We start from the raw sequence: 12,094 nt of genomic DNA on the forward strand, positions 1-12,094 counted from the left end.
CATGATCTGCTGCTAGAATAAGCCTTCGTAATCCTGTGGCCATGCAACTGGATGTTTGGAACTAATTTTGTACGGTATCTTCTCTGTTCAGTTTCAGTTGATTAGCTTCAGGGCATGCTTCCAACCTGTTGAGTCGTTTTGAATCCTGACTCAGCTCTGCATCAGCAACAGAGTTGATATGTATACCTCCTGTCATTTCTCCTAGGTTGATGATAAAACTGCCAAACAGGATAGGGCCAAGGACCATTTCTGTCCCTGTGTGGGGAGAGGGACTTCTATTTGATAACAACCATAGTCTCCCGAGACCACCCCAAAACCTTGATTCTGAAACTATTAAGCAAACCCTTTTTCTTTCCTTTCCTTTAACCCAGGGCTTCTCAACCTCTGCCCTATTGACATTTTGGACTGGAGAATGGTTTGTTGTGGGTGGGTGTCCTGTGCATTCTAAGATGTTTAGCAGCATCCCTGGCTTCTACTCCCTAGATGCTAGTAATAGTGCTCCTCTTCCCCTACCAGACAACCAGAAACAACTCCAGACATTTTCAGATGTCTCCTGGGGGGACAAAATTGCCCCTCCTTCCACAGAGAATCAGTACTCTAATTTCATAAATAGATTACTTGAGCAATCAATATTTAGTAAGGACCTATTATTTGTCCAAGACTTGGTAATTTCTATGAACACTAAAGAGGAAGAGGAAGACAAGGACCTTGACCACAAGAAGTTTATACTCTATCCCTGGAGGGAGAGGACTCAGATGGGTGATAACCAGTCTTTTCTCCTTCTAACCCAGAGCTTCTTACTATGATTTGAGTTGATGGGGAGGAAGGCTGGGTAGAGCTAGAGATCCAATTAGGCATTCTTGGGGACTTGCCTTCTGTCTTCCGAACAGCTAGCTAGTTTTCTTTTCTTTCCTCTGTCTTGTTAAAATACAGGAAGAAAGAGATATCAGTCATAGGAGCCTCGGGTCAGGTGTGCGATGGCAAATAGGTTTTTGCCCTAGAATTAATCAGTATCTGCTATTCGTGTACCATAGCTCAGAAGTTGATTTATCTTCCGATCTTAAAATGCTAAGTCTGGTGGGATTTAATAAAAGTTTCTCTCCTGTCACCCGTACCATGAAACAAAAACGAATCCTCAACATACTTATAAGCATGTAATATGAATATGAGTCCCCGACAGTGACGGTAAATGCTGCCTGCCGGTCAGGCAGCTGCTCTTCCCGCAGTGCTCAGCTAAGACCCCCTTGGGCAGCATGTTCACCCTCTCTGCTGTCCACCCCAGGGAAACATGCCCCCCAGGAATCAAGATACTGAGACATAGTATAAAACGAGGGTTTTATTTCAAAATGCAAAATGGTGGTCATTGTAATAATAATAATAATATAAAAAGCATTCCCCGCCTTCCACCCTAGTGCAAAATGGTAGATGCACTCACATAGCTCAAAGATACGTAATTTTGGACATGTCATCCTGCAATGCTGCACAGCAGCAACACTTAATCCCAGACTCCTTTGGTGGATCCGTGTGGTAGTTCAGTTCTGCAAGTCTGTGGCTTCTCAAATCTAAGTCCAAACAACACAGGACTCCTGCTCTCTCCCACTTGAGCCCGACCCTACACGCGCTCTTCTTTCTCGCACTCAGGCTCTCTCTCCACTCCCTCTGCGGGCTCCCAGGGGTCCTAGGAGGCGTGCTGCCGGTTGGAGAGCGCCCGGCTGCAGAGGACGGCCTCCTGCTGCTTGCTTTTCTCCCGCAGGGTCTGGGTCGCCAGGACCTTCCGCTCTCGGGCGGCCAGCAGCTCGGCGACCGCTGCTTCCTCGTCCCGCAGGCGGCTGGCGGCCGTGAAGGGGCTGCACACAGTCTCCATCAGGCCGATCACCACGCCGAAGAAGGCTAGCACGCCGCCCAGCACGTACAGCTTCACCAGCTTCCGACTGGGCCTCCGGGCCATCAGCTCCTTGGCCAGCGGGATCAGCTCCTGCACCGTTTCCATCTCGGGGGCGGGGGTGACCTGTGGGAGGGGCGGCGCAGGAAAGGGGACCGTTCAGCCACGGAAGGATGGCTCCAGCCTGCCCGAGAGCCCCCTCGCTCGGCGGTCCCGCGGGCAGGGGGGCCCGCCCCGCCGCGCTCTCCCTCCGCCGGGGCTCACCTCCAAGGCGCAGCGCGAGCAGGAGGCAGCGCGAGCCGGGGGCGGCGGCGGCGGCGGGCAGTGAGTCCGCGGGTCCCGCCGGCTTCTGCGTTCTCCTCCTCCTCCTCGGCAGCCGCGGCTCTTCCAGGTGGAGACTCCGCAGCGGGCACCTTGGACGTGCCCCAGGGCCACTTATATCTTTCCTCCGAGACCCGCCTCCTGGGCTCCCTTGGCCCGGGGCCAGCGCCGCTAGCGCCAGAGGAACGAGGGGGAAGGAGGGGGGAGGAGGGGGGAGGGGGAAGGAGGGGGAGGGGCGCGGAAGGACCTAGGTGGAGGCGGCCAGGAGCTGTGCACGCTTGGGCCCTGTGAGCTGGGAGTCCCAGGCAGGGGAGACCGCGGCGGGGGGGCGGGGTGCGACCGGGACGCAGGAGGTCCCACGCCGGGTGCGCACACCGGTGAGGACCCGGAGCCCTGGGAGGTATCGCGTACGTTTCCCACGTGACTCTTCCTTAGTGGTGTGGGTGGGTGGCACAGCTTTCTTTGTCTGGGGTGGCCCGTGAGGGACCCCTAATGAGGACATCGCGGGGAGGGGGCGTTCTACCTAACCGGAAAATCTTTAGTTTTTATTCCCAAGGGTTGTCGTCTTCCCACAGGTGTGGGGATCAGACGGGAGAAGACAAGGGGAGAGGGATCCTGGTAAGGAGCAGCACCAGGTCTCCAGGCTCTGTATGTGCTTCTGTTTCTTTTCGGCCTAACTGGTTTTATTCACAGGTGCTTGCCCTGCCAAGGTCACTTGATAGATAACTACTTACTGAGGGTGCCCTTTTGCACGGCTGTGTGTGTGATGCGTCTCTGCACCTGCCCCTGTTTGTATATGTACATCTGGGTATCATTAAATCCCGGTTATTCCCACTCTTACTTGAGAAGTGCAGCTGGGGGCTACGGGGCAGAGGAGATGGAAGGGGACTGCCGATAAATTTCTTCTGCTGGTCTGGAATGCAAATGCTCTCAATAATTACTCACCACTTCCCTGGGTCTGGGGTTACAACACCACTGTGCCATTTCAGCTTATAGAAACAGGGGCAGAAGGGTGAGAATAGAGGGTTTGGGTAAGAGCTAAAGAGAGAACTCTTGGGGCAGGGGGCGCTGGCTGGCTCAGTTGGAAGAGCATGTGACTCTTGATCTGTGGTCCTTAGTTCAAGCCCCACCTTAGGTGTAGAGATTACTTAAGTAAGACTTAAAAAAAAAAAAGCACTGCTGGAAGCAAGGGAGAAGAGAAAGATATATTTTGGCTGGAATTAAACATCATCACCCTGGGGTGGAGGGTGTAATGATTTGGCTTTGGTTATCCATTTACCAGAGTTGGCTAGCAAGAGGGGGAAAGCAGAGGCAAGTGGGCCAAAGGGCTGCCAGCAGTAGAGGGGGAGGAGGGGGAAATCAGACTGTCCAGAAAATTGTAAAGGTCAGTGATGCAATCTTGCAATAGCCTCCTGTGGGGTGGGACAGGGAAAGGGGCTGTTTCAAAGATCAAATGTTTGAGTCCTTTTATGGGGGGGGGGGGAGGCAATTTCCCAGACAATTCAATTAAAAAAGACAACCATAACAACTACCCTTTGCCTTGGCTATTACCATTTAAGGTAGTAAGATTTGTGTGGGCATGCTGATTGGCAAGGTTAGTTAAGCAGCTGTGGTAAAATTCTGCCTTTTAGCCTGCTCCCAAGCAGTGAAGGTGACACGGGGCCAAATAAGGGTTATTCCTAGAGGGTGGTGAACGCTGCTTATTGTTCTTTTAATGTTAGACAGGAAATTCCTGAAACAAGGGACCAAGTTGAGATTAATATCAATCTTGGCATTTTCTTTCTTTCTTTTTTTAAGATTTTATTTATTTATTTGACAGAGAGAGAGAGAGAATAAGGGGAGAGGCGCGGGGCACCCGGGTGGCTCAGTCGGTTAGGCGTCTGCCTTCGGCTCGGGTCATGATCCCAGAGTCCTGGGATCGAGCCCCGCATCGGGCTCCCTGCTCAGTGGGGAGTCTACTTCTCCCTCTCCCCCCCACTGCTTATGCTCCCTCTCTCGCTGTGTCTCTCTCTGTCAAATAAATAAATACAATCTTTAAAAAATAAAAAAAAAAGAAGGGGAGACGCGCAGTGAGAGAGGGACAAGCAGACTCCCCGCTGAGCAGGGATCCTGATGGGGGCTCGATTCCAGGACCCTGGGATCATGACCTGAGCCAAAGTCAGACACTTAACCGACTGAGCCACCCAGGTGCCCCAATCTTGGCATTTTCTTTGAATCTTCCTTAAAATTTTGGAGAAGTCTCTAATAACCTGGCAGAAATGATATGTGAACCATCTCAAGATTTGTGAGTGTGCCAAACACTGTGGCTTCTGGAAGAGTGTATGATGTATACCTTACTATGGGGGCTTTCACCTGGTTCCTTCTCTGAAGGTGAGTCAGCCCAGCTTTGGTTGCAAAACTCCGAAATTGACTCCATCGTAAGCATTTCTGGTATTTCTGTAACTCAAAGACGAAAACCACATGTCTTCTGTGGTCAGCAGACTGCAGTTCATCTGGGGTTCCCCTTTCTGTGGTTTACTGTGGTAGAGCACATTACTACCTGGATGAGTTCCCCTCTTTCTGTCTTTGATAATCTGACTTTGACCCCCAGACCCCACCAGCTTACTGGCTGGGGCTGGGCAGAAAGAGCAGCAGGTGGTATGGATTGGGGGTGCCGGTGCATTTGGCGTTTCTGGTTTAGGTGGTAGCTGGAGCTGAGTAGGAGATGGTGGGAATAGAAGGCTGGGGAATCCAGGATCAACTTATGTTTAGGAATTTCTGGTAGCTCCTCTGTCTAGGTGAGGAAAGAGAACCCAACTTCTAGGGTAGAGGGTTAGGTAGGGCTTGGGAAACTAAGCACGTGATTCAACAGTGCTGATGTCACTTTAGAGATGGAAAGCCTTATGTTACATCATACAGGCCAGACCAGCTGTATGGTGATCAACCATTTCAGTGTGTCTAGGGCTGAGGGGTTTCCCTGAGTGCAGGACTTGCAGGGCTGAAACTGGGACAGCTCTGGGCTAATTGGGATAGTTGGTCAGCCTACCCTTGAGTCTATCCTAACATTTAATTGTGCCATTTCTAGGAAGGTAGGAAAGGCCAGTTTAAAATTATTTTGCTTTCCAAATCCCTTTCTCCCAAACATTAAAATTAAAACAAACACCCAGAGCCACCTGCAGAGGAAACAATCACAAAGGGGCAGCAGGTGGTCCTAGGGGTGAGTGCAGAAGAGAGATAGAGCTGTCCCCACAGCTGTGCCTTAGGGATTGAAGGAACAGGGGACAGAGGCCTTTTGGATGATTGGTTGTAAATGAGCCTCAATTATTAGTAGTAGTATTTTGTTACCAGCTCCTTGCCACCTACCAAAGTCACCGCCCACCCCTGGTATTATAGGAGGCTGAAGGGACGCATCATCCATCATAGGAGGTAGGATAAAACATTTGTAAATCTTAAACTCCATTTTTTTTTTCCAGTCCTTGAGTTACTTTCATTTCATGTACACTAGTTTTGGAGAGGTTTCTTATCTCTCGAATATCAGTGGATGATTTTTAAATCTACATGTCTAATCTTTGTCTTCCTCTGATTTTGTAGACTAGAGTTCTAGAGTCTAGACATTTCTGTGTGGATCTTCTGCTTTTATCACAAGCTTAACACACTTTAAATAAGACTCCCCATATCCTCTGTACTCTGACAAACTGAGTCACCTTCTCAGTATCCTTATTGCTAGCAGTGGCATCTCCATTTTATCTATTCTCTGGACTTGAAACACTGTGGCATTTTCTTAGAGAGGCCTTTCCTGACCATTCTGTCTTACAATTCCCTACCCAATGCCCTGCTTTATTTTTCTTCATAGCACTAGTACCTGACTTTATTTTTTTATTTTATTTTTTTCTTTAAATTTTTTATTGTTATGTTAATCACCATACATTACATCATTAGTTTTTGATGTAGTGTTCCATGATTCATTGTTTGTGCTTAACACCCAGTACTCCACATAGAACGTGCCCTCTTTAGTACCCATCACCAGGCTAACCCATCCCCCCACCCCCTCCCCTCTAGAACCCTCAGTTTGTTTTTCAGAGTCCATCGTCTTCTCATGGTTCGTCTCCCCCTCCGGTTTACTCCCCTTCATTCTTCCCCTCCTGCTATCTTCTTCTTCTTTTTTTCTTTCTTAACATATATTGCATTATTTGTTTCAGAGGTACAGATCTGCGACTCAACAGTCTTGCACAATTCACAGCGCTCCCCATAGCACATACCCTTCCCAATGTCTATCACCCAGCCACCCCCACCCTCCCCCCCCCCCCCACTCCAGCAAACCTCAGGTTTCCTCCTGAGATTAAGAATTCCTCATATCAGTGAGGTCATATGATACATGTCTTTCTCCGATTGACTTATTTCACTCAGCATAATACCTTCCAGTTCCATCCATGTCGTTGCAAATGGCAAGATCGCATTCCTTTTGATGGCTGCATCATATTCCATTGTGTATATATACCACCTCTTCTTTATCCATTCATCTGTCGATGGACATCTTGGCTCTTTCCACGGTTTGGCTATTGTGGACATTTCTGCTATAAACATCGGGGTGCACGTACCCCTTCGGATCCGATACTTGTATCTTTGTGCACTAGTACCTGACTTCATATTGATGTAACTGTTGCTTTGCTTTTGTGTTATCTTCCTTGCTCATTGGAGGTGGATCAGCTTCATGAGGGCTGGGACTGCATTTTGCTTTTCACTGTGTCCCCAGAGCCTCCTATGATCCTTGGCACTGGTAGGTCCTTAAGAGGTAACTATGGGGTTAATGAATGTCTTCCCCATTGGACTGACAGGGGAGGAATTATGTTTATTAAGTTTGCATGCAGTCAGATGTTTAGTGGATGCTCAAAGAAGCATTCAGGTGTTTTTTTTTTCTTTTTTTCTTTAAGTAGGCTCTGTGTCCAGCACGGGACTTGAACATACAACCCCGAGATCAAGAGTTGCATGCTGTACCAACTGAGCCAGCCAGAAGTCCCATTTTTTTTTGGTTTTCAGTAGTTTTCTTTTCTCTTTTGTTGCTGTTGTTGTTGTTGTTGTTGTTCTTTTCTTTTCTTTTTTTTGTTTTGCCTTTAGTCCTTTCTTCTATAATCTATCTCAAACACTACCACCAAATAAATCTTCCTAAAATTAAATTTTTATTCTTAATTCTTAATTGCCTGCTTAAAACCTGGATCATTTCTTTCTTTCTTTTTTTTTAAAAAAGATTTTATTTATTTGAGAGAGAAAGAGAGTGAGAGAGAGAGAGAGAGCACATGAGAGGGGGTAGGGTCAGAGGGAGAAGCAGACTCCCGGCTGAGCAGGGAGCCTGACGTGGGACTCGATCCCAGGACTCCGGGATCATGACCTGAGCCGAAGGCAGTCGCTTAACCAACTGAGCCACCCAGGCACCCCTGGATCATTTCTTATTGCCTACATGGACTCCTGGATTCTGCATATTGGATTTATTTGATTGATGTTCTTGGAATCTGAGACTTCTATGATCTGCTCTTCCCTACTCATCTAACTCTATATTCCATTCTTCTCCAACAAGAACCCTTTGCTCCACAGATGGGTTTCTTATGTCCCAAGAAACAGTCCATTCTCATTGTGGCTGCCTCATCTTTGCTCATAATCTTCTTCCTACCTGAAATGCTGTTCTGTTTCTACTCTGTCTTCCTTTCTTCAGTTCATGTGCTCCAAGAAGCCAGCAGCACACCCTGATCTCTCCTTTCTGTGAATTTCAGCTGCCTTTGTGGCTCACCCTGCACCGGTTGGCACTGCGTTGTGTACTGTTTTATACAGCTGTCTCATTGTCCCCTGTGGGCTTGCCCTATCTCTGTGGAAGACCAGATCTTTGTACCTTTCATGGTGCTAATGTATAATAGGGGCTTAATCAATACTAGTTACGTTGGCCTGAAAGTCAGTATTGAGATAGAGATTGCAAAATGATCAGACTCTTTGGGGAGGTTATTTTAGGCACAGTGGCTTGTCCTTGGCACAGAGCCTTGGGGGTAAGATTGCCCAAGACCTGGCAGCTTGGCTTAGTTCCTTCCACTCTGGCTTCCTCACCTTTCACTTGTACTCCCAGCTTAGTGTCTGACATTGCAGTGATGGTCTCTAGGGCACTCCTCCAGCCTGCTCCTGGGACCCAGGGCCTTGACAAATCCACACTGGTGAACAGACCCCTCGTAGACAGTTCACTTTAGTCCCTCATGACTTCTGGCCAAGCAGAACCACTATCTGCTGGACCATGCAGGATATGCTGGGAGCAGCAACACCCTACTGCCCACGTGCCACTTCTGAATTGTACTAATCTACTCTGTAAGTTTGAATCAGCATGGAATTTTCCCCAAGCTCAAATGCCAGCTAGACTTAAGAGTATAGGGCTCTGGGGTCAAACAGACCTGGGTTCGTTCAAGACCTGGCTCCTCTTACCAGGGTCTGACCTTGGACAAGTGACTTAACTTCTCCAGTCTTGTTTCTTCATCTGTAAAGTGTGGGTGATGATCACACCTAATAAATGAGGTGTGGTGAAGCCTGAATGAGCTGGAGCACTGGAAAGGGCTTAGCAGTCTGGCACGAATAAAAGCAATCATTACATGTTATTGATTCAGTCATTATTCTGTTGTCTTTGCCCCCTGCTCAGGTCAGTAATTCCTGTGGTCCTTTATCCCTGCCCAGGTCATTCACATCCCCTAGGTGACATATAGGCAGGGATAAGGCCCAAAAATGTTTGTTGAAGCTGGCCATGTGTCTGATACTGTGTTAGGTATAGTTATGGAAAGCAGAATACAGCACTGTTTTCGCCCTCATGAGGCTCATAGTCAAGTAGAGGACTCAGACATGAAGTAAGTTATTAACAATATACTGGGATAAGCACAATAATAGAAATATACACAGGTAAACAAATAGAATAGAATGAGAAATATATTTTTAAGGGTATTTATTTATTTATTTATTAAGAGATATTTTTATTTATTTGACAGAGAGACAGTCAGAGAGGGAACACAAGCAGGGGGAGCAGGAGAGGGAGAAGCAGGCCTCCCGCAGAGTGGGGAGCCCAATGCGGGGCTCTATCCCAGGACTCTGGGATCATGACCCGAGCCGAAGGCAGACGCTCAACGATTGAGCCACCCAGGCGCCCCTAGAATGAGAAATATATTGACTGATTCAGTTTGGGGAGGAGATGGTCAAGGAAGGCCTAAGAGTGGATGATGCCTGAGCAGCTGAGGGTATTAAAGGATGGATGATGTTTACCTGGTGACTCTGGGAGGGAGTGGGGTTTCAGGATTAGGGGAGGCCTGGAGTGAGAGAGCGCTGCATATAAAAAGGATGGGATGCATGAGAATACATTGCATGTTCCAAGAGAAGTTAGGCAAGATTGGCCTCAGAGCACAAAGAATGGGTTTTGGGAAATGGCAGGAAATGAGGGGGAAGTAGTAGGCAGGAGCCATAATGAACAATTACCTAAATGGTTGCCAACATATGTGATGTCTAGGAACTATTGACCACTCCCCTGTTCTAGAAAGACATTGTCCTTGGCTTCCATGTCATCGTATTCTAATTTTCCTCCTGTTCTATTCTGGACACTCTTTAGTTTTTTTTTTCCCCCCTCACTTCTGCCTTTTAAAAAAAATTTTTTTTTTTTTTTTTTTTTTTTTACGTAGACTCCATGCCCAGCATGGAGCCCAATGCAGGACTTGAAGTCATGACCCTGAGATCAAGACCTGAGCTGAGATCAAGAGTCGGGCACTTAGCTGAACCACCCAGGTTCCTCACCCTTTTGCCTTTTATACGACCTCTTAAATATCAGCAGTTCTCAGGACTCAGTCCTGGAACCTCTTTTTAAACTTCACATACTCTCTTTAGGTGATTTAATTTACTTGCGAGGCTTCCATTATGCCTCTGTGCAGATGATGTACACGTCTGAGCCCTAGACCTTTCTATCTTCCTGCCCAGGCTATGTCTTAACTTGGATATCTTGCAACTATCTAACTTTCCATGTCTGAAGCCAAAGTCAATATTTCCACCCCCAAAATTTGCATCACGATCTTGCTTCATCTAGGCTTCACCATCGATCTGGGAGTCCAGGTCCTAAGCCTAGGAGCCATCCTTTTCTCCTCTCTCTCTCTGTCACCTCTCATATACAGTCATCAAGACTTGCCATTCTGTCTCTTAAATATCTCTTGACTTTATTTGCTTTCCATCCCCCTTACCACCCTCCTAGTCTAAGCCCTCATCATCTCACCTGGACTATTGCTATGGTCTCACAACTGGTCTCTCTGCCTTGGGTTTTGACCTAGCCAATCCTATTAATCCAATCCTATCCAATGTAAACTTGAGAAAAGAAAAAGAAAAAAAGCAAACCGTATCATGTCACTCTTCTCTTTAAAACCCTTCAGTGGATCCCCATGTTGCCCTTTGGATCATGGCCTGGATTCTTAGCATGGTATATAAGTTCCCCCATGATCTTGTCCTTGTCTGTTTTTCCGGTTTCATTGTATGTCCCTCAACCCTTGCTCTCTAGGTGCCAGCCACACTGTTCGGTTCTTTCAGAGCTTCAGATCCTTCCTTGTGTTGTTCTCTCCACCTGGAACACTTTCATCATTTCCCTTGATCTTATGAACTCGTACTCATCCTTCAAGTGTCAGTACCCTCTCGCTGCCTCCGGGAGGCCTTCCTTGATGCTTAGGTGCTGCACGGTCCCACAGCCATCTTACTTTCCCTTTCATGACTCTTGTGTGTCTCCGTTGCCAGACTGTAAGCTCTGTGAGGGCGGAGACTATCTCTGTCTTGTTCAGTGTTCTCAGAGCTAGCACAATGCATTGTCTGTTGACTTATTTAATCATAGCTTTCAATTTGCCTTATATTGAATTGGTTATCCTCTAGGCAGTGGCAAAAATTGATGAATCTCAGGCAGCAGAACAGTTCAATAAGGTTGGCATTTTAAGTAGATCACTATTGGCATAGTGAAGAATGCATGAGTGGAGCAAGACTAGAGGCAGTAAGTAGGATGTTGTCAGAGTAATTAAAGGGGTGAGGGACTGGGCTAAGACAGAAGTAATGGGGATAGAGGGAGACAGATTTGAGTGATGCATTGTAAGTAAAACTGGAAGGCTTAGTGCTATAGAAGAGAAAAGGAGTCAGAGATGATGCCCAGGTTTGGAGAAAGAAGAAGGAACACATTTGGGGAGGAAGAGAATGAGTTCCATTTTGGATATATTGAGTTTGGGCTGTTTATGAGACATGCAGGCAAAAGTGGTCATTAAGCAGTGTGTATGAATCAGGAACCTGGAGCTCTGGAGAGAGATTGGGTTGCCAGTTGCGGATTTGAGAGATTTCAGTGAGTTGGGGGTGGCTGAGATCTTGGGAGTGGGGGAGATAACCCATGAGGGAATAGAGAGAGGAGAGAAAGGATGGAAATATGGGGACTGAGGAAATAACTGATGCTTGCCTGAGGCTGGTGGTGAAGCAGAGCAGTAGGTCTTATTTCCTAAATCAGCTTGCAGAGTAGTTCGGTTCTAAGAGCATTAGTCACAAAGTCTGATTCTCTTCCTTCACATCCAGAATCTAGGCCAGGAGCCCTCCTGGAATAAAGAACTCATTTCTAATGTGGTGGGCAGAATTTTAAGATGGCCTCTGATATACAAGCCCTATAAAGCCCCCAGGATTTGTGAATATGATGGGATAGTCACTTCCATGATTAGGGTATATTATATGGACAGCTGATTTAATAGAATTAAACATTCAGTTCATCAGTCACTTGAACCACATTTCAAGCACTCAACAGCCACAAGGAGTTAGTGACTACCATTTTGGACAGTGCAGGTACAGAACATTTCCATTGTTGCAGAAAGTTTTATAAGAGAGCACTGGGTCTCAATCCATGGA

The 12,094-nt window shown here is 47.2% G+C and overlaps 2 protein-coding genes across 2 annotated transcripts in view; one reads left to right on the plus strand and one right to left on the minus strand.

The window, feature by feature from the left end:
- Positions 1 to 1,318: 1,318 nt before the first annotated feature.
- On the minus strand, positions 1,319 to 2,328 carry G0S2 (G0/G1 switch 2). The gene is made up of 2 exons (XM_025878157.2): positions 2,147 to 2,328; positions 1,319 to 2,008 (listed from the first exon to the last, which is right to left on the minus strand). The coding sequence occupies exon 2, from the start codon at positions 1,988 to 1,990 to the stop codon at positions 1,679 to 1,681; it is 312 nt and encodes a 103-aa protein (XP_025733942.1). The 5' UTR covers positions 1,991 to 2,008; positions 2,147 to 2,328; the 3' UTR covers positions 1,319 to 1,678.
- A 505-nt stretch (positions 2,329 to 2,833) lies between these two features.
- The window catches only part of LAMB3 (laminin subunit beta 3), a 62,676-nt gene continuing 53,415 nt past the window's right edge, over positions 2,834 to 12,094 (plus strand). The window contains exon 1 of the mRNA XM_073900239.1: positions 2,834 to 2,851. The gene's annotated coding sequence lies outside the window, so the exon portion shown is untranslated. The remainder of the gene's footprint in view (positions 2,852 to 12,094) is intronic.

Source organism: Callorhinus ursinus, unplaced genomic scaffold (assembly GCF_003265705.2).
Source record: "Callorhinus ursinus isolate GAN/ISIS: 27379988/994484 unplaced genomic scaffold, GSC_fseal_2.0 scaffold13, whole genome shotgun sequence".
Classification (NCBI taxonomy): domain Eukaryota; kingdom Metazoa; phylum Chordata; class Mammalia; order Carnivora; family Otariidae; genus Callorhinus; species Callorhinus ursinus.

Coding starts and splice junctions, on each gene's coding strand:
- G0S2 (XM_025878157.2), bottom strand. CDS start 1,990: ATGGAAACGGTGCAGGAGCTGATCCCGCTGGCCAAGGAGCTGATGGCC.